The 22,562-nt window shown below is 40.3% G+C and overlaps 3 protein-coding genes and 1 pseudogene across 3 annotated transcripts; 2 read left to right on the top strand and 2 right to left on the bottom strand.

The window, feature by feature from the left end:
- Positions 1–8,829: 8,829 nt before the first annotated feature.
- Positions 8,830–10,736, top strand: LOC149095882 (uncharacterized). The gene is made up of 2 exons (XM_089281464.1): positions 8,830–9,850; positions 10,228–10,736. Exons 1-2 carry the CDS (start codon positions 8,830–8,832, stop codon positions 10,734–10,736), a joined length of 1,530 nt encoding a protein of 509 aa, XP_089137590.1.
- A 1,658-nt stretch (positions 10,737–12,394) lies between these two features.
- LOC110058995 (uncharacterized) lies at positions 12,395–13,675 on the bottom strand. The gene has a single exon (XM_020765658.2). The coding sequence runs from the start codon at positions 13,658–13,660 to the stop codon at positions 12,395–12,397; it is 1,266 nt and encodes a 421-aa protein (XP_020621317.2). The 5' UTR covers positions 13,661–13,675.
- A 6,086-nt stretch (positions 13,676–19,761) lies between these two features.
- On the bottom strand, positions 19,762–21,227 carry LOC149095881 (uncharacterized). The gene has a single exon (XM_089281701.1). The coding sequence runs from the start codon at positions 21,145–21,147 to the stop codon at positions 19,762–19,764; it is 1,386 nt and encodes a 461-aa protein (XP_089137827.1). The 5' UTR covers positions 21,148–21,227.
- Positions 21,228–21,428: 201 nt separating this feature from the next.
- LOC149095880 (uncharacterized) lies at positions 21,429–22,398 on the top strand (annotated as a pseudogene).
- Positions 22,399–22,562: the final 164 nt, after the last annotated feature.

The raw sequence follows: 22,562 nt of genomic DNA, 5'->3' as shown, positions 1-22,562 counted from the left end.
ATAAACATTTCTTTACTTAGCATGCCTTATGGCGCATTCTACACCGTGACTTTATCGATGATTTTACCTGTAGAGTACGTATATGAAATGCCTTTTAAACCTTTTTATTCAACATTTGCGTAGTCTAAATATTGTGGATACTTTGAGTTGGGGCGACCTGTGTGGCGAAACGACCTGTTACCTTTTCGTGACACGTCCGTCTACCACGAGCCCCCATCGCGCGCAGGCTATCCTTATCATGGATCAGGCCCTACTTGGATTGGCGAACGAGCTACTCCCTCCTAATCCCTCTGTTTCTAACCCTAATAGTCACCCTAATAACACTCAGTTATAACTGGAAAACCGCTGACACTAAAAATAATTAAGAGTCAGTTCCTGTAAATACCGAGAATGAGATGACAGTCGCGAAATTTTCGATTTCTTCATATCTTGCCCAAATAACCTCTATAGTGAGTTATTTTCGAAAATACCATTCAAAGGTTCTGAAGTGCGTTAGTTTTTTCGAAATCGAGGAAAGTTTGAAAATCGCCATTTTAGCTGCCTGACGCCGCCGAAAATGGCCGGAAATTGTGCATTTTCTTTTCGCTCGTACAGATCAACGCGATGATATCTACCAATATACTTTGGGTAGCTCATAGTGCATGTCTTGCTGTTTCTAAAGCATTAATTTGATTAGTAAAAGCTCCAAGTTTAATCATATTTTAGGTCGATAAAAGTACCTTCATCGAAGCTCGTGAGCGAAATGGCTAATTTTAGCTAATTTCAATACCATCAAAAGCCCACTGGTACATTGAATTTGAAGTCGAAACTAAAATTTTGTGAAAGCCCATACTCTATATTATGTTGTGTGAAAGTCTCTTACGCGGCCCGAAAAAACTAACCCGTCGAGAGACATAAACGTGTGGTACATTTTTGTAAATTCGTCATTCGCGAAACCAACATGGAACTTGGCCAGCTACCTTCATAAAGAACAAAAATAAGCGAGTGGAAACCTTTTTCGTCTATAAGGATACTTGTAATCGTTTTTTTTTTCCTTTTACATTGACCACATGATTAACTTTTGCAAACATTTGCAGTTAAATCAAAATAGACGCCGCTTTTGGTACATTTTAATGTTATGCAAATTTACTTCGATCACCGGCACGTGCATATCCCCCGAAACTGATTTTCCTTCCGCCTACTGTATGTTTCTTTTTGAAGGTTACAACTGTAGCACACATTATTCGTTCAATATCGGCAGGTTTAACTTTTGTGGAAACGTGAAGTTTGAGTAAACAATCGGTTACAGTTGCATCCATCATGTTTAGCGTAAATATTCGAACACAACCATTTCATATAAACAGGTACACTTTACTTTAAAAACAACCGTCTCATCGCAGCATTTCTTGAAATCCTGGTCTGAGACCAGGTAATGCCGATAAAAAAGCGCGAGCAGTTGACGAAACTTCATGATCAACTGTCGAAACGTTGTACTTGTGGAATAAGCAAGATGATTCAAGCTTTGTATTTCTTACCCGTGTGCTTGCAATTCTTATGGATACAACTGCACCTGTCTGTTACCACCAGATTTATAAATGAATCGTTCGTTTCTTTAGCTAATATAGTACATACCTCTGAATAAAACACATACTGTGACATCACTTTTCTTGGGGTGTTCCAACAGTCGTCCGCGGCCACTTACAAAACGTAAGCAGCAAGACTGGTAAAACCACAGAGGCTTCTTCGTCAATCGCACTACGCTGTCCAGATTTCTTTCTTACAAAGTTTCCAGACTTCGGTTTTTTTTTTAAATTCCAAGACTTCGCCGTTCTGTTGGCCAGTCCGAATAATTGTCATGGTGTTAGCTGAGTAAGTTCTTGACTTTGTTTAGTGGTCCCAGTTCAGACCATATGGCAAATGTGGATTGCGTGACAAACGGCTACTTGCAAAGTATCCAAAGTGGGTGAAGATGGCGGCGAGTGAAACTGTTTGCTCGTGGAAGTAACGTGATTCGCACTGTCAGGCTAAATAAACATTTTTGGACGAAATTGAAGGATGTAGGGGGAAGGGGATGTTGTTTAATTCTGCAAGAGGACAGAACTCGACGAACTGACAGAGCCGTGCGCGGGTCCTGCTATCATGGCATGTCTACGCAGATTAATGGAAAGTATTACCGCGTTCACAAAAGTTGTGCAAACACCTTTCCTCTTTACCTTTAAAATACATGTTTGTCGTTTGTACTTTTTGAATAGAAATGCACCGGTGATAGGGCTGGAATACAAAAAGGACAAAGGAGGCCTAGAGGGCATCAGATCTGAGATACGCGGTGTGAGTTTACATACGTATTCACTCCTGTTGCCCTCTGCTAAACTATATAGACAATAATATGGGCGCTTTCCAAAAATCGGACACTCAGAAGAGCTAAAATTTTCCTATATTTTACCTTGAGAATTCACAATTATTGACCTAGCGAACTTCCCATCAATAATTAGGCGGTATAAAATAGTTAGGCATTATGTATTGTAGCCTTATTTTGCGCATTTCAGAGGCAAAAATAAGAGCGAATGTATGGACTGTCCACCGGGACAAAAAAAAAAAAAAAAAAACTGTGTCTGTTGTAGAGAGAGGAGTTCACTGTGGAGAGGTGACCGTTAGTGGACGTTCGACCGTATAGTTTATATAGGTTTAAAAAAGAACCGGTAACAGGGGTGAATATGTACGTAAATTCTCAACACGTACCCATTTAAGACTGGTGCCTCCTAGGCCTTCTTTTTCCATCCCAGTCATGTCCCTGGTGCATTTCTACACCAAAAACCTGGAGCAATATACCTGTATTTTAAAGTTCAGTAGGAAGGGTGTGTTTTTTTATTAACGGTAATAAAGTCGAAACTTTCTACCACGGCCACTTTGGGGACAGAGGAAAGTCGCCGTTATGGAGCGGTATCAGTAGGGGTGAAATATGATACCGATATTCTCTTGGGTTTCAACATTTTTATCTTAAAAAAGGCTTAGTGTAACATGTAAATTCGTAACACGATCAAAATATATGATCAATAAGACAGAAACCAAACAGAAATAGAGACCAAAGAACTGCGGCATGGATCAAATTTCGTGACCATGTCTAATAAAAAATGGGGTTTTATAGACAGCGTTCGTCAGTTGTTGATTAACTGGCCGTTGTGAAGAGGTTTTTTTGGCAGTTGGGACGTGTTTTAGTGGCTGTTACTGTTGTGGAGAGGTGGCCGTTCTAGAGAGATTAAAATAAGAGTGACCGTCCGCAGGAGTGAAAAAAAGTGGCCGTTGCAGAGAGGTGGTCATTTGTGGAGAGATGGTTGCGCAGGATCGACTGTAGTTTCCATTTTTTCAACCAGACATAGAGAAAACACCCTGCCTACACGAGGCGAGCAAGGCGCAGTTTGGATTCCCTGTCCACGCTCCCCCGGGGCGGGGGAGCTCGTCGTACCTTTTAGGGCTTAAAAATGAAGTTTTAGTAGCCCTCAGGGTGTTCAGCCTCAAAAGGTCCAAAGCGGGAGCCTTTGCTATGCCTTTTAGGGTATTGAGCCGAAAAAAATATGACGCGGGGAGAAAATGTGTATGTAAGAAAAGGTATCTTTTAGGGGAGAAAAAACAGGATCTTGGTACCTCTTAAGGGATCTTAGGGGATCAAAATTTTTCAGGAGCACCCCCGTCCTTCTTATATGGGTGTCTCCCTCCCCTCGAGGTCCACGTTGCCAGCTTCACTCACTTTGCAAAACGTCAGATATCGACTTGTTTGGTACAGTGGCCGATTGTCACGCAATCCACATTTGACTAATTGTCCGAACTGGGACCACCAAACAAAGTCAAGTACTTACTCAACTAAGGCCATAACAGTTATTCGGACTGGCCAACAGAACAGCGAAGTCTTGGAATTTTAAAAGAAAGCAAAGTCTGGAAGCTTTGTAAGAAAGAAATCTGGACAGCGTAGTGCGATTGACGAAGAAGCCATTGTAGTTTTCTGTCTTGCTGCTTACGTTTTGCAATTGGCGGACGCCTGTTGGAACACTCCAAGAAAAATGATGTCACAGTATGTGTTTTATTCAGAGGTATATGCCGTATTAAGTGATAGGAAACGAACGATTCATCTATAAATCTGGTGGTAAAAGACAGGGGAACAGTATCCATAAGAATTGCAAGCACACGGGTAAGAAATACAAAGCTTGAATCATCTTGCTTATTCCACAAGTGCAACGTTTCGACAGTTGATCATGAAGTTTCGTCAACTGCTCGCGCTTTTTTATCGGCATTACCTGGTCTCAGACCAGGATTTCAAGAAATGCTGCGATGAGACGGTTGTTTTTAAAGTAGAGTGTACCTGTTTACATGAAATGGTTGTGTTCGAATATTTACGCTAAACATGATGGATGCAACTGTAACCGATTGTTTACTCAAACTTCACGTTTCCACAAAAGTTAAACCTGCCGATATTGAACGAATAATGTGTGCTACAGTTGTAACCTTCAAAAAGAAACATACAGTAGGCGGAAGGAAAATCAGTTTCGGGGGATATGCACGTGCCGGTGATCGAAGTAAATTTGCATAACATTAAAATGTACCAAAAGCGGCGTCTATTTTGATTTAACTGCAAATGTTTGCAAAAGTTAATCATGTGGTCAATGTAAAAGGAAAAAAAAAACGATTACAAGTATCCTTATAGACGAAAAAGGTTTCCACTCGCTTATTTTTGTTCTTTATGAAGGTAGCTGGCCAAGTTCCATGTTGGTTTCGCGAATGACGAATTTACAAAAATGTACCACACGTTTATGTCTCTCGACGGGTTAGTTTTTTCGGGCCGCGTAAGAGACTTTCACACAACATAATATAGAGTATGGGCTTTCACAAAATTTTAGTTTCCACTTCAAATTCAATGTACCAGTGGGCTTTTGATGGTATTGAAATTAGCTAAAATTAGCCATTTCGCTCACGAGCTTCGATGAAGGTACTTTTATCGACCTAAAATATGATTAAACTTGGAGCTTTTACTAATCAAATTAATGCTTTAGAAACAGCAAGACATGCACTATGAGCTACCCAAAGTATATTGGTAGATATCATCGCGTTGATCTGTACGAGCGAAAAGAAAATGCACAATTTCCGGCCATTTTCGGCGGCGTCAGGCAGCTAAAATGGCGATTTTCAAACTTTCCTCGATTTCGAAAAAACTAAAGCGCTTCAGGACCTTTGAATGGTATTTTCAAACACAACTCACTACAGAGGTTATTTGGGCAAAATATGAAGAAATCGAAAATTTCGCGACTGTCATCTCATTCTGGGTATTTACAGGAACTGACTCTTAATAACCTATATACTCGTCAGGGGCTCTTACATAAAGTAGTTCGCCTCTTTCACATAGTGAAAACACGATCGATCCGCGATAAGTACTTATCGATCGACACGCTGAGACCAGTGAAATCTGTTCAAAGCCATCTGGATGGACGCTCCACAGATGTTTCCATCGATTCCAGATTTGGCTTGGGTCTTCCTGTAGGACTCCAAGTGCGAATTTTAATTTTAGCTTGCCATTTATATGTGCAAATTAGGACTATTTCAACGCTACCGTTTCCTAGTGCGCCAATCTTTTCAACGTTTTCTATAGCTTCAAGTTAATATTGATGCGGAATCTTATTCTCTACCTAGCTTCACCGTCATCGCTACAGTCAGGAAACATTTGTAAGTCTTTATATTCTGTCCTGTATTTTTCTTATCGCTCGGCTCTTCTTCACATGTATTTTCATTTATTTTTCTAGTCGAGCCTCGCTCGATCTTTCAATACTCAACGGGCTCCTCGAGTCTCTTCAACAGAGCGTGAGTTCGAAATCTCTAGGCGAGCGACAACAAGAACTGTAAGCTACACTTCCCTTAACAACAGAAGATTGCCATCATAAATGAAGCAAATACATAAGGAAATGAAATAATATAAGATTTTAACCGACGGAATATACTAGCACAAGCTCAATGTGCTTTCATTGTGGTACTCACAGGGAAGAAACCAAATTCAGCAGATATTTCAGATGATATTTCAGATGTTTCTTCAAAAGCAATAATTCATTGCAGGCTTAAAATCATAGGAATATACTCTCCTCCCATCGCTTTGGCGGGTTTGGCACTCAGGTGGAAGCCACCTTTCTGAGCGATTGTAAACAGCGTTATGTAACAGTCACGGTAAGCCTGTACGTTTCTTTTTAGTGCCAGCGGTTTTCCAGTTATTATTTCTACTTCATCATTGGTCATTGACCGTTTCTGAGTCACGTGAGAGAGCGCGCGAACCTGGGAGATCAATTGTGTGTGATCTTTGGGAGATTCCGCTTATCTGGCGAGCTCTGCAGTTTTTTCGGTACTTTTATCCGACCATGTCTAAGAACAAGACAAAGATTACTGCCACGATGAAGACGCCCTTTTGAGAGACGACATAGAATCGACCAACGCAGCAGAAAACACTGAAAAGACTAAGAACTCGAGCGACTCGCTCGCCGCTATGATCGCCAACACGAATCAGACCATGCCGGCGATGGCGGGAAACATTTCCTCAATGGGAAATGCCTTGAAGAGAATGCATCCTGACACAGCATCACCTTCTAATGTTAAAAGACAAAAAACCACGACTGCTCGTCGCGACGTGCTCAGCGATGAGGCGTCTGGGGATGAATCGACCGACTCGGTAGATTCTAGCGCATTTCTTCAGGTCACTCGTTCTCAACAAGAGCAGGCGCCACCAAAAAGTTTCAGCGAGGTCGAGGACCCCTCGACAAGCTTTTTCGGCAACATTAGTGAGGACTATGATGCCGGAGAAAAGACGTCTGAGGCCGTAACCGCCAAACTGGCAGAATTTGTCCACAAACGTTTCTCAGCTAAACTTGCTGACGGGAAGTACAAGGAGAGACTTGACAAATATGGCCGCGCATCAAACTGTGACAAGGTCACTGTACCAACAGTGAATCCTGAAATTTGGGACAAACTTACTCATCAAGCTAAACGGAGGAGTCTCCGCGTAGCGGCCATTCAGAAGGCAGTCACGAAAGTTGGGGCTATCTTGACTGGCTCAGCCAACAAAATTATGGCTGCACTTGCTGACTCCAAAAACTCCAATATCACCTCAAATCTGGAGGAACTTCTGACCTTCAATACAGATGTTATTGCACTGTTGGGTCACAGTAATCAGAGTTTGTCCCAGCACCGTCGTGATTTAATCAGGCCTTGCTTGAACAAGGAATATAGCGCCTTGTGTTCGTCCCACATTCCAATCACTGGGAAATTATTTGGAGATGAACTCCAGTCCCAACTCAACAGTATCAAGGCCTCGAACAAAATTAGCAACCTTGCGGCCGGTACTTCTAGTCGCCGCTTTCACGACAAACCTGGCAATAACAACAAAAATGGAAAGTCTTTTTTAGGCCAGAGGGGAAAGAAACCCCGTTACAGCCAGAAAAAACAGTGGGAGAAAAAGAAGCAGTGACTGCAAACTATTCACTGAACGATTTACTTGACGAGGTAGATATAAGTAATTTTGTATCGCTTATTCCCGCTCTGACAAATTATTTAACTTTGAGAGCAGACTGCTTTAAAGCTGGTCAACTGGTTGATTATGTAGACAACTGGAAATTGATCACTTCTGATCACGAGATATTGTCTATGGTTCAGGGCCTACGTATTGAATTTCAATCTATACCTTTTCAAAAGAAAGCTCCATTACAGTGTGCAAAATAATCTGAAATGGATGTCATTAGCACTGAAATTGAAAAACTTCTACATAAGGGTGTCATTGTAGCCACAGGGCATGAGAAAGGAGAGTTCATATCTCCCATTTTCATCAGACCCAAAAAGGATGGCTCTTTTCGGCTAATCCTCAGTCTGAAACGACTCAACATACATGTTGAATATCAACATTTTAAAATGGACACCCTGAGGTCAGCCATAAACATGATGAGGCCAAACTGCTATATGACCTCGGTTGACCTAAAAGATACCTATTATTCAGTGCCAATTGCCTATTGTGATCAAAAATACCTGAAGTTTGAATGGTTGGGTCAGTTTTACAAATTTACATGCTTTCCCAATGGGCTGGCTTTCTGCCCTCGGAAATTTACAAAACTATTAAAACCAGTTTATGCTACTTTGAGGCAGTCTGGTCACTTATCATCCTTTTATATGGATGATTCATACCTTCAAGGTGACGACTTCAATGACTGTGTCACTAATGTCATAGCCACTATAAAATTTTTTGATTCATTGGGGTTTGTTATCCACCTCTTAAAATCTGTCCTTGTGCCATCACAGAGAATCACCTATTTGGGATTTGTTCTTGATTTGATAGAAATGAAAATTTACCTGACCCAGGACAAAGCACAGAAACTTAAAGATGCATGTGTGTTAGTTACAAAACTTATCAATTATTTTTTAGTTATTTCCCACTCCTGGTCCTCGGGGACTGGGTAATAGTGTTCGAAGTATTATGGTCTGTAACAGTGTTCGAAGTATTATGGTCTGGGCCATGTGCTCGGTTAGTTTCACAAGCTAGTCATCAACACAAATTGTTCTTGGATTTCTCTATCACGAGCCAGCAAAGCTTGTAAGTGTTTTATTTCAGTTCTTTTCATGGTATTCGATTTCGCTTTATTTATTGTTCTTTTCTTTTCAGTCAAACCAAATACAGATACAAATACCAACGAATAAAGATTGAGTTAAAATTCACAATGTGATAAAATACTTGCCTGCAGTAACCCTTCGATAAGGGAAGTCTCATCGCTGCCGGGCCTTATGACAGCCTGCTTCCCAGCTGTCATGTATGGCCCTTTACACTTTAGACTGATTGATATGGATAAAACAAGTGCTTTACAACATGCTAAGGGGAACTTTGATATATGCATGCAGCTTAAAGACGCCTCATTAGCTGACATTAAATGGTGGCAAGACTCAGTGCACAGTACATATAATGTTGTGCAACATGGTAAACCAGAGATTACAATGTTCACAGATGCATCGTCTTATGGGTGGGGAGCCGTGCTGGGCAGCACCACATCAAGGGGTGCTTGGAGCCCAAGTGAAGCTCCCCATCGCATCAATTACCTTGAGATGCTAGCTGTGCACTTTGCCTTAAAAGCCTTTCGTGCACACCTTGAAGGCAAACATGTTAGGGTGATGATTGACAACACCACAGCTGTTTCAACACTTGCACACATGGGTACAAGTCAGTCGCCATTCTGTAACAATTTAGCCCGCATTATATGGGACTGGTGTCTTGATCATAATATATGGCTATCTACAGCGCACATCCCAGGAAAGTTGAATGTTCTTGCTGACAAAGAATCCAGAAATACAAACATGGGAACAGAGTGGGCTCTAAACCAAAGTGTGTGCTGTGATGCAATAGCCAAATTAGGTTTTAAACCTAACATTGACCTATTTGCTTCAAGGCTAAACTACAAAGTTAAACCATTTGTGGCATACCAACCTGACCCTGAAGCTTTTGCAATAGATGCATTTACATTATCGTGGGAATCATATTTATTTTATGCCTTCCCTCCTTTCAGTCTCATAGCATTAGCTCTTCAGAAAATTCAGGAGGAGGAGGCCACAGGACTAATACGAGTACCCAAGTGGCCAAGTCAACCATGGTGGCCGACACTCATGAGAATGGTAATTCAACATCCTCTGGAACTGCCTCGGAAAAAGGAGCTGATAGTTCAGCCAAGTCAACCAGACCTAGTTCACCCATTACACCCAAAGCTAGTACTGCTCCTATGTCATGTATCCAAGAGCAACTCCAAAGTCAGGGACTATCAGAGCAGGCTACAGCCCTGGTCATGGACTCGTGGCAAAACAGTACGAAAACGCAGTATGAATTCTACATTAAGAGATGAAAGCAGTACTGCAGTAAAAGGAAAATTGATCCCTTTTCAGCTTCTGTAGAAACGGGGGTGAATTTCCTAGCCAAGTTGTACCATACTGGTGTAGGATACAGTGCCATTAACACTGCTAGATGTGCTTTGTCAACCTGCCTCCTGATTGATGGCTGTAAGAGCTTTGGAAGTCATCCTTTAGTGAGCAGATTCATCAAAAGGGTTTTTGAATCCAGACCTGGTCTTCCTAAATATTCTGAGACATGGGACGTCAAGGAAGTGTTTAGTTATTTGCAAACTTTACATCCTCCAGAATGTCTTACATTGAAAGATTTAACTCATAAGTTGGTTATGTTATTGGCTTTTTTGTCAGGACGGAGACGCCAAACGCTGCACTCTCTGAGTGTGTCAGATATGAAATTAAGCACTGATAAATGTGTTTTTGTTGTCAAAACATTGTTAAAGACTTCCAGGCCTGGCAGGCACATTTCCAGCCTGGAGTTTGTTGCTTATCAACCAGATCCTCGGCTGTGTGTTGTTATTTACATGCTAGAATATGTTAAGAGGACCAGTGCCTTTAGACAGGGTGCGTCTCAGCTGCTTTTAAGTTACAAGAAACCAAATAAGCCAGTCTCGGCAGATACAGTTAGCAACTGGATTAAACACGTACTAAGCAAATCTGGCATTAGCACTAGTCTGTATAGTGCTCATAGCACCAGGTCAGCTTCTACCTCCTCTGCTAAGGCAGCACAGATACCTCTGGATACTATTATGAGGAGTGCTGGATGGTCAAATTATGATACCTTCCAGAAATTTTACAACTTGCCTGTTGTCAGCCAAAATAACTTTGGAAATGAACTTTTGAGATCTTGTACCACTTAAGGACTTCTTATGTGCACATTGTACAGCAATACAAATTGCTTCAGTTTTGTCAAATGACTGTTGTTTCTTTTTCTTATGTGTGGCTCCTAGTCACATGGGCTTTAAAGTCTCACGTGACTCCGAAACGACCAATGACCAATGATGAAGTAGAATTCAACAATTAAACGAGACTTACCTGTAAGGTGAAGTTTGATTGGAATTCTACGAGTCATTGGTCGGGAATGTAGGAGTTACGTGTCCACCCTATTATACACCATTCTATTTACTGTACTACCCACCCTTCATTCATTTTGTGTGACTACTCTCCAATTTGAAAATTGATCTCCCAGGTTCGCGCGCTCTCTCACGTAACTCCTACACTCCCGACCAATGACTCGTAGAATTCCAATCAAACTTCACCTTATAGGTAAGTCTCGTTTAATTGTTGAATTAAATTGCAACCTGCAACCTGCAACCTGCGCCCTGCAAAATATACCTGCCGTGTGCAGCCGTGCAAGGAAAGTCACATGATGTTTACTGTGTTTAGAGAAATTACAGAACGCTAAATACAGCAGAAAAGATGGTTGATTCGTTGATCTATCGAAAAGATTAGTTCAGTTCAGTCTTCACAACATTTTGCTGCAAGTTTCTGCCTGGAAGACTTAGCCAGTGGCCGAACTTGCGGTAAGCGACTGATCTATTGTTGTGGTGTTTTCAAGTGTTTTCTCTAAAAATTATCAAGTTGCCTTGTCTTCAATAGGTATTTTTTCAAAGTCTGTCTGACTTGAAGCCACGCTGCGAGACACTTTTTTAAATTACATCGTTTTAATTTCGCTTATCGCTAAATGATAACACTTGAGTCGCTTTGTGGAAGTTGTTGTAAGTTGCATATTGCAAACAAATAGTTTTCGCTGACGTCACGGACTGCAACCTCACGTTTAAGGTGGCTCCATATGGTTATTCGCTGTTCATTTGGCACGCGCTAGTATCTACTATCCACGGGAATTTTCGCATTACTCTTAATCGCACCTCTTTCAAGTCTATCGAAATGAACTTCTAGAAGACAAAACTACTCTTTTGATCCATCACTGTTAAATTAACAGGGTTTTACCTGGAATTAAAACTCTCTAAAGATAGGTTGTTTACAGTGTTTATTTTGCTTTTATTTCAATTTTCTTCCATATCCTTCGATAAAAATTTTCTTAACTTTGACATTTCATGAAAAATGTCCAGAGGAATCTTCTGAAGGCCAAACAAATAGGGGTTACAAAGGTAGTTTTCTCGCTTTCAGCGAATTTGTGTTTTTTAGCTCGACTTAAAAAATTGTCTTACAAATTTACTTGATGAATTGGTAGACAGAAGGCGTAAACAGTATTTACCGCTCTGTAAAATTTGAAGAAATTTCACCGAAGAAAACTGGAGATATTCACGTGAAAGTTTCGCATTTTTTCGATCGCACAACACGGTACGTCACAGAATAGGAATTTGCTAAGATCACTATTTGAGCATGCGTGAAATTCCCAACCAGCGCACACGCGCGCGTACCTCTGCTTCGGATCTAATGTTGACATGATCGTGAGCTAAGAAATCGAAGGAACTTTGAACGAAAGTCAGCTTAGCTCTTCGCAAAAAGGGGCAAAGTTTCGACTTAAGAATTAGTTGAGGACTTACTGTGGGGTTTAATTCTTTGAAATTTCCTCGAAATGTTTCTCAATTGCAAGTACTATTCTTGTTGTTCGTGTGACTCTTGGCGCCGACGAGCGAGCGGACAATGGCGGCTTTGACAGAATGCCAACAAGCCCTTTTCTCCCAAATCTTTGGAACAAATTCTGGAAATCTTCGTATTCAAGACCACTTCCAGCCATTTTCTTTGAGATGTTCTGTTTTACTGGGCTATCTTGGTGACCTGGATGGTACAACTTTCCTCTATAAGACAGAAGTCGGTTGTGGCGGTCGTCGAGGTATTTCATATCTTCCGTAGCATCTTTCACAGAGATCAACGAGCTTCTGTTTACGATAATTTCATTTGAAAGAGCTAGTCTGGAGGAAAACAAGATTCTACGGAGGGCAGAGACATCTTCCAGGGCGTCGTGGGCTTCAAAGGTTTCCTTAAATAGGTGTTCGTAAAGAGAACTTTGGTTTGGCTTTGGAAATTGGCCTTGTTCATTTTGGAGAGATGAGTGCTTGTCCTTTATAAGTGATTTAAACAGTAAAAGAGTGTCGGCACACCTGATGTTCTCAGAAGTGAGTTCGGCAACAAAATTGTGTCCACCGTTCCGAAGAAGTATAGGGACAACAAATGTGGCGGCATTATGTCCTGCTAAGACTGTGCAAACTTTTTTTGTGGTGCGCTTCGAAGCCTCAGTGGTACTCGCCTTCAAAAAGTGTAAGAATTGCGTAAGTGCTTCCTCTAAAGGAAAAACTGTTACAGGGTGATTGTCCTTGCAAAGAGTGCGGATCCCATTCACAGTCTTTATTGTCAGATTGTTTACTTTTGAAGCATGAGCATCCATGTCTTTTTTTGGAAGAATATAGCACGAAAAACTTTTCCCTGACCTGTCCACTGCTGCAAGCTGGCAGAGCTCGGCTAATTTGCTAGTTGAATTTGTCTCAGTATCAAACAACACGAAATTATAAAAGGTACTGTCATCGTATTTTTCCTTTTTGATTGACGGTCTTTGGATGTTGTTTGGAACTATTTTCTCGTATTCTTCTTGCTGGTTTTTTGCAACCATAGTATTTACACTGCAAAGTTCAGAGACTGTGTTTAGTTCGGTTGTTGTTTCAGGAGTAAGGTTCAGACCAATGTTACTTTGGTACATTGTACCTTCCTTTGCCTCTTTCTTGGAGGTATCTGAAATTTTTTGTTTGTTCAACTGTGATCTACGTCGTTTGAATATGACTGCTGATTTTCTGTTTTTGTCCATTGTGGTTTTCCTTTCCATTATTCGGTTAAATTCTTTGCAGAAAAATCCCGGCTCTATGTTGAGGGCTTCCAAAGTGTGGGGAATATAGGCATAATCTAAATTAATTTGTGATATTCCACAGGACACTCTAAAGTCGTTACTTTCACTTCCTCCATAATAACGAATCTTGGGGTTTTTAGAGCCCACCACACTGTTCAGGGATTCATTGCACTGAGAATTTGCAGCAGGAACCAATTTTCGAATGACAGTATCAGTGCTGTATTCTCCGAACAGGGATGTCAGTGCCGATTTAAGGTTGTCTCCATGGAGGTCTTTGCCATAGGGAAGGTCTTTGTGGTTATAATGCTCAGGATCTTTCTTAGAACCACACCAGGATTCATCGCAGCCATGGTGATCACCAAATGCATGGGGAACTATGTTTTGCATTCCAGTTTTCATTTTTGAATGATTTCCCTTGTTTTGTGCTATGCAATGTGTAAAGCACTTCACAAGGTAATTGAAAACTTATTGTGACAATATTGAACAATTTGGAAACTTGCTTCGCTGAATTAAATTATAGAGTCGTGTTGTTAGGGACCTTTTTACATGAACAGTGTCACCACTTTTCTACACCATATGGCACCTTTTGCTTTAAGTGAAGTTCAGTAGTGGAATTATCATCCCTTGCGTATGTGGAAAATTTCACATTTGATTTTGTTACATTAGTGAAAAGTTCGACTGCAGCACTAGCCTCCGTGGCCTTGGATGAACCTGAGTGGTTTTTTCTGCAATCATGTTGTTTTGGCTGTCTGCCTGCCATTTTTGTAGCTTCACAGGAGCGACAGGCTTTATTTTTTGTAACGTAATCTAGAACTTTATCAGTAGCTAAGCTCAGGGCTGCTGCATGACCAGTACGATAATTGTGGCCCTTGCCACGCTTTTGCCAACCCATATCAAACGAACAAGGAATTGAAACCAAATTGTTATCATCAGGCTGACACCCATTAATAAGTGCTTGTGCTCTTTCTCTATTCAAAGAATCTTGGCAGCTTGTTTTTGCAATGCATTCCACAGCTCTACCAACTTCCCTTTCTCTTTGTTTGTATGTACAGGAATTCATGGGTGGAATGTCAATTGTCGCAAGCACATTGTTAATGTGGGTTAGACCAATCCCAGCATGTAGACAGCTGAGTGCTCTCGTGTTTACATTGAAAGCAGGTGGTCCACGCTTGCCAGATCTGTGTTTACCAGAAGTATCTATTCTGTTGCTTTTTCCACAAAACAAGCACTCTATGAAGAATGTACTAGCTAAGCCATGTCGTGTCTCATTTGTTACATTGTGAAATGACAGTGGACCTATGTAAGATCAATAAAATTAATTATTACTACTATCTGTAAAGTTTAGGTCTTTCTTTGAGAGATGGTAGGAGATGTATGAAAAAGTGAATGGGTTTTCAGAGGTTGCAATAAAATGGGGGAGATGGGTGTCGACTTATCATACAGGAATTTGCCAGTGGTGATAAAAGCTATTGCAACACTACTGAAGGACCTACTTCTTTGCTACCAAATGTATTAGAATTTTAACTTTTTTGAGGATGTCCTCAGAGCCCCTTTTGCAGTGAAACCAATAGTGGCTTTAGATGAAGTATTGTACATATCCTCTAAATGCATGCTATGAGATCACTGCCAAGGCATTGCATTAATGTGGTAAATTTACTGCTGCTATTTCATGGCATTGCAATTCCCGTGAAGGACTTTTGTACAGGATTTGTGTACAGTCATCTAAAAATGGAGTATGAAATTGTTCAATAGATGAGTTTTATGTTACCATTTGGGTGAAGCATTGTTCAAGAAACTTAATTTTGATTCATTATGGTATTACCTTTTTATATGGATTTAACTGGCTTTAAAAAGTTGGGAGTTTTGAGGAGCTCTAAAAAAACAACTGAAATTGATGTAACTCCACCACTCTTATAATGATCGGTCCCTGAAGTGACAATCAATTAGAATATGTAGATGTTTTACCATTGTTATGTTCTGTCTCTACAGCATAAATCCTAGTAATTTTATGGAAAAAAGTTTACTCATCCCTTAACTCTGCAATGTTGTTGAAGTTCATAATAAAGATTTAACTCTTTGACAATGACAGCATTGTTTCATATTATCTCGAAAAATGTCCAGGTGAATGATCCGACTGCCATGGGGAATGCCTCTTTTCTTGACGCGGCAGCCTGGCATTTAAAAAATAGTTACAAAAACTATTGAGCTCGCGTGTCACTCAACAAAGTAATTAAATATCTGACATTTCAAACCGTACCTCAGTAGCTCTTGTTAAGCACTTAGACGGTGGCTCGTTTTCATCCGATGAGTTTTCAAACTCGAGTTTTCTTTTGGCTGCCCAACTTTTGAAGCCTTCTGTTAATTTCTTGAAGTGGAGATCGGCGAGTTGATCTTTTTCCTTGCTTTTCGCGAAGCGACCATTAGAAGTGCGCACGTTGAAGCGGTTTGGAGGAGTAACTTCTTCACTTGGTCTATAAATATGGGAATCCCCCTTTGGCGAATTCTGCTCGTTTTTCGTAGCGTTCACGACTCCAAGGACGGCAAAATATATAAATGGTCGGCGCCAATTTCTTTCATCTGTGTCCCTCGATCGATGATTGTGAGAATCAGATAAGTTGTTCAGAACAGCGGGAAATGATTTTTTAAACCTTCTTTTGGACTCCAAGGAATTTGCAGCCTTCTTACGGATAGGTAAACATTTCGAAAAGATGATACTTCCACAAGTTTTTGACGAAGACAGAGTTTGCAAAGTTGGGAAGCCATGTTTGTTTACTTCCTGCGTGGGAGAGCCGCGCGTCGGTCGCGCGAACTTTTTAAAGCTCGCGCCATCGGCCACTTTCCAGTAACCAGGTTGCGCGCGGTCAGGAAACTATATGAAGTCACCTTAAAAATAATCAAACTGTAAGCTTATTTGTAAACACTGCAAGGCGAGTTTTGAATCTGTTTTTCACAGGTGCTCGCTTCATAGACTGCTAAAATTTCTTCCTCTGTTGTTGGAAACCAACAAAGGTCAGTAAACCATCTTAAGCAGTTTTAAGCCTGCGCTCAGTTTAAAAATACGGTAAATGCGCCCAAAATTATGATATTTCGTTTCGGTTTTCCGTAATTTAGACCTAAAACTCGAAAAATTATTCCAAGTCTCCAAGAAATCGTTCCGTTTTTCCGTATTTTAGATAGAAAATTCGAAAAAAAATGTAAGTCTAAAAGTATGCGACACTGGTAAAATTTAGAGTTATTCAAATGAGATAACTCTCAAAGGAGCGCTATTGTTTTCGCTATTGTTTAGATAAACAAAGAACTGTATGCCTAATAAATGTATGGGGTTATACGGAAATCTTGCCACGGGATTTGCTGTTTGATAATCAGATGTAGTGATATATGCATATTGTGTTTATTAAGATTTCCTCTTGTCCTGTTAATTCGGTTTGGTGAAATGATTAGTTGAAATGTCGAGATTATGCATGTAAACCCTGTCTGCACATGAAGCTCTGCTTTGATTTTGACTTTCTATTTGATTTGGTCGAGGGCACACGGCCCCTATTTTCCTTTTGAGAGGTTTTTGTGATTTATGTCTGGCTTTGGTGCACGTACAGTAAAGTATTATGTGTAAAGGGCTATATTTAGTAATGACAAATGGAAATTAAAATATCATTTAATATATGCTTATAAAAACTTTAGAGTGGAGAAATCCTCACCCTGTCCATTTCTCTGTAATAAACATATCATTTACATACATATAAAAAGTCTATTTGGTGACAGCCCTCTCCTCTCTCTGCTCTCTCTCCCCCCTCTTCTTTGCTTTAATAGTCTCATTAACTACTTATTTAACCGAGAATGATGTCTTTACAGGAAGATCTTAAACCGAGACCCTGCAGTATTGATGGAGCGACAACAAGGTCAATATGACAAGGCTGAGGTTTGAGACTTTCACTTAAAGACCGAACGTTCGGGGTTAATAAGTAGTCGATTATATGGCCTAAAAAAAAAAACAAAATCAAAACAAAAAAGCCATCTGTGAATTGGAGCACTTATCTGACCATGCATTCATGATTACCAGCTGCACAAAACGGGTGCATGTGAACTAATGCATATTAAAACTCATTTCAGACCATAGTCTCGATTTTGGTCACTCCAGTGACCATAGATTGAAAACGTGACAGAAAATTGGCGTTACTTTCGACTCTCACCAAATTTGGACAGTGGGATGATCTCATCATTAGCCAATAACAGGTCATTTTTCAGCTCTTTTCGTCATATCCCCCGCTCGGGAGAGTTTTGTCAAGTTAGCTAATTAAGTATGCAAGCCAACGTACTGGCGGTCGCTGTCGGCGAAATGCTTATTTGCTCAAAATTGGGGCAAAATCTTTCGGAGATGGAAGTCAGGACATTTGTAACGATACAGAAAGTAATTTGGGACCAGTTGCTGGCTTCTAAGGGTGAATTTATCCAGAAGTAAGCTGTATTTTCGTTTTCGTGCCGAAAGACTATCGGCTTGTTATGCTCTCCTGTTCTGTTTTTTTCTCTTGGTCTTTTTTGTAGCCTGCCGAGGCCATTCTTTCGTCTAAATCAGTTGAAAAAAGTTCGAAAAAGATGTTCCCATTCAAGTTTAAGCTCTCAGACGATAATTCTGGAGTTTTTTGGCCGAAACGTCGGCTTTGTTATGTCCGTGTTTTTCGGTTGCTATGGGCGACCGTAGCGTCCTTTGTTAGGTCAAGTCTGGGAAGTGAGGTCGCAAAAAAATTCTAATTAATTCTGGTTTTGTTCGATTTCGCTGAAATTTTAACACGATAAAGCTGGATTGTTAAGGAATAGATTTACGTTCTACCGATGTGTGGTAGCTATTAAGACTAAAGTGATATATCGCTTCGAAGTCAGGATTTTGAAGAGATTTTTTTGCAAAGTGTGGGTTCGGCGTGATTTTGTAATCGGAGGATTTTGTTGACCCCGAAGGAAAAAATATCCCGAAAAGGTCATTTCATCGACGATTCAAACGAATATAAATATGTATATGTTCCGAGCTAACTTTCTGGTGAAAAAATATAATTTTTGACGAGCGCTGGGTTTTTAATTTTTTTTTTTCCCGCGAAACACAGGGTATGCGATGAGTTAAAAGAATTCTACATTCTCCTTGTTTATTGACCACAAACAACGTACACTTGAAATGTTTTTCTCATCCTATTTTATGAGAGAATAATGCCCTAGAATTAGTCAATCAACGCACGCGTTACACTGGCTACAAACACAAGCCATATATTAAATGTGTGTAAATGATATTCCTATTACAGAGAACTGTGCTGGGTGAGAACTTCTTCGCCCTAAACTTTTTATAAGTATGTAAATGATATTTTTTTTTTACAGAGAACTGGACAGGGCGAGAACTTCTTCACCCTTAATTTTTTAAATGTATGGAAATGATATTTTTATTACAGAGAACTAGGCAGGGCGAGAACTTCTTCCCCCCAAATTTTTTAAATGGTGCAAATGGGTTTTTTTTTTTTACAGAGAACTGGGCAGGGCAAGAACTTCTTTCCCCTAAATTTTTTATATGGGTGTAAATGATATTTTTACTACAGAAAACTGGGCAGGGCGAGAAGATCTTCACCCTAAACCTTTTATCTGTATGTAAATGGTATTGTGTTTTAGAGAACTGGGCAGGGCAAGAACTTCTTCACCCCAAATGTTTTATTTGTATGTAAATGATATATGTTTTTTTTTTTAGAGAAAACTGGATGGGCGAGAACTTTGCCCTAAATTTTTCATATCCAGGTAAATGATGTTGATATTCTTATTACAGAGAACTGGGCCCCTAATCCTACATTCTTGTATAAATAAAAATGCTATTTTTAATACAAAAAAAAAAAAGAAAGAGAAAAGATTTCTTTGGCCTGATTTTTTTCAGAATAAAAACTATCGGTAAAAAACGGTGTCGATCTCTCTGAGATCATTTTCAAGTTGAAGAAAAAACGAATGAAATATACATATATAAGTACAAATTAGGGCGTGAGAATGTCAAACAATAAAATATGCAAATACAAGGGCTAAAATGTGAGTGTTAAAATAATAAAATACTATAAAAAAACCTATGTAAATAGCTTTCCACGGATTGACTCTGACTGTTTGTTCAAGGTTGGCTTAAGCTCCTTTATAAAGAGCATTTCGTAAATCAGGCAGTCGAATTTACTTTGGAACTTTCTCAAGATCTTAAAATCACGATAAATGTCGCTTGGGACTGTTCCATGCTGCTCTTTGATGTGATTCCCGATTGAAGACGATCCTTTGTGTTCCTCAACGCGTTGATAGAGGTGTCGGCACGTGTACCCGACATAGTTTGCATCACACAAACCACACTTATAGTAGTAAACAACGCGTTGCTGGTTAATGATAGGCGGCTTCTTTTCTTTTGGTTTGACCTTGTGTCCGATCTTGCGGCTTGTATACACGGGACGAATATCAATTCCAATTTTTCGGCCTAGTTCCCCAAGTTGCCTTCGCGCGGAACTGGCCGATCTCTGATGCTTGAAAGGTAACACTATTCTGACAGGCACTTCATTCACGTTACGTGCTCGAGTAGAAATTGGATCGCCAGAAACTTTCTTGGTGACAAAATTACTGATGGTCGATTGTATCAATGGCGCTGGGTACTGAAGTCGGGAGAACGTCTCTGTGAGACGATCACATTCCAGGTGGAACAGTTGCCAGGTAGATGATAGTTTAAAGGCACGATCCAGCATTCCTTTTAGCAATGACTTCTTGTATCTAACGTCGACGAGGCTCTTGTAATGTAGTAATAATCTGGTGTTAGTTGGTTTTCTGTACACCCTTGTCTCCAGGCGACCATTGCATTTCCTGATGTCTGTTCCCAGGAAAGGAAGTTTACCGTGTTCGCCAAGTTCCATGGTGAAGCTGACAGATGGATGACTCTCATTTAGAGAGGAAAGGAATGCTTCAGCTGCTTCGGTGTCAGGCATTATGCTCAATGTGTCATCCACATAGCGTTTGTAGAACTCGGGTAACTTGCCTTGGTCCTGAAGTCGATCTTCGATACTGCACATAAATACGTTGGCCATTAGGGGTCCAAGTGGCGAACCCATGGCAACACCATCGGTTTGTTCATACAAACTTCCCTCGAACTGGAAAAGCTGGTTCTTGGTGGCAATATCTAGCAACTCTACCAAGTCTGATTTTGTAATGTTGAGATTATGCTGTTTATTGAACCAGTCGTCCTTAAATGCCTTTTCAGCTAGAATTTGTATCGTCCCATCAACAGGGACATTGGTAAAGAGCGAAGTTACGTCATATGAAACAAGGATACTGTGATCGTCAACTTCCATGTCATGGAGAGAATCCACGAAATTAAAAACATCACTGATGGTGTGGTCATTGACTGATAGAGGTTTGAGCTTTTCGTCAAGCCTTTTTGCCAACTTGTAATTATATGTCCCGGTTGCCGAGAGTATCGGCCGCATTGCTAGTTGTCGCTTGTGGGTTTTTGGCAAGCCATAAAGATGGGCTAGTCTCGAGCCATTCTGGACAACTGTGCCAGCAACTGCCTTGGGCAATATTCTTTCTACAATAGCGGGTGGAAATGCTTGGGAGGTCTTTCTCTCATTTTGGGTCTTTCAGCACACAGTGGTCTAAACTTGGTTTCGTTGTTTATTGATGACTCTTTCAGTGGGCGCACATAATCTGACTTGTCCATCACAACCACACCTGATCCCTTATCCGGCTTCGTAATAACAGCATTGCTAAAAACAATGCTGGATCGTGCCTTTAAACTATCATCTACCTGGCAACTGTTCCACCTGGAATGTGATCGTCTCACAGAGACGTTCTCCCGACTTCAGTACCCAGCGCCATTGATATAATCGACCATCAGTAATTTTGTCACCAGGAAAGTTTCTGGCGATCCAATTTCTACTCGAGCACGTAACATGAATGAAGCGCCTGTCAGAATAGTGTTACCTTTCAAGGATCAGAGATCGGCCAATTCCGCGCGAAGGCAACTTGGGGAACTAGGCCGAAAAATTGGAATTGATATTCGTCCCGTGTATACAAGCCGCAAGATCGGACACGAGGTCAAACCAAAAGAAAAGAAGCCGCCTATCATTAACCAGCAACGCGTTGTTTACTACTATAAGTGTGGTTTGTGTGATGCAAACTATGTCGGGTACACGTGCCGACACCTCTATCAACGCGTTGAGGAACACAAAGGATCGTCTTCAATCGGGAATCACATCAAAGAGCAGCATGGAACAGTCCCAAGTGATATTTATCGTGATTTTAAGATCTTGAGAAAGTTCCAAAGTAAATTCGACTGCCTGATTTACGAAATGCTCTTTATAAACGAGCTTAAGCCAACCTTGAACAAACAGTCAGATTCAATCCGTGCAAAGTTATTTATATAGGTTTTTTTTTTATAGTATTTTATTATTTTAACACTTACATTTTAGCCCTTGTATTTACATATTTTATCGTTTGACATTCTCATGCCCTAATTTGTACTTATATATGTATATTTCATTCGTTTTTTCTTCAACTTGAAAATGATCTCAGAGAGATCGAAACGTCATTTTTTACCGCTAGTTTTTATTCCGATAAGGTTTTTCAAAAAAACCTAATTTTTTTATTAGTTATAATTTTTTTGGAAGAAATAACCCAATAAAGTTTCACACACAATTTTGTTTTTATATGCAGTTGAACCCTGCCATTTCGAACCCTCAGGAGAAACGAAAAATAGCTTGAAATAGCTGATAGTATTTGACTTGAGTGCAAATCCATTAGGGATATGGTTTTGAGTTCAAAATAATGGGGAATTCAAAATGGCTGAGTTTGAATTAGTGGGATCAAACTGTAGTACAGTATAACGTTTTCCTTTTGTAAA

The sequence above is a fragment of the Orbicella faveolata genome, unplaced genomic scaffold (assembly GCF_042242905.1).
Source record: "Orbicella faveolata isolate gen_17 unplaced genomic scaffold, um_ofav_v1 contig_48, whole genome shotgun sequence".
NCBI classification, from domain to species: Eukaryota; Metazoa; Cnidaria; class Anthozoa; order Scleractinia; family Merulinidae; genus Orbicella; species Orbicella faveolata.
This window is presented reverse-complemented; position numbering and strand designations above follow the sequence as displayed.

Bases quoted from the DNA above. Each gene is read 5' to 3' on its own strand.
- LOC149095882 (XM_089281464.1), top strand. From the start codon at position 8,830: ATGGATAAAACAAGTGCTTTACAACATGCTAAGGGGAACTTTGATATA. The intron at 9,851-10,227 runs GTATGAATTCTA...CTTTTTTGTCAG, and splicing joins CAAAACAGTACGAAAACGCA to GACGGAGACGCCAAACGCTG.
- LOC110058995 (XM_020765658.2), bottom strand. From the start codon at position 13,660: ATGGAAAGGAAAACCACAATGGACAAAAACAGAAAATCAGCAGTCATA.
- LOC149095881 (XM_089281701.1), bottom strand. From the start codon at position 21,147: ATGCGGCCGATACTCTCGGCAACCGGGACATATAATTACAAGTTGGCA.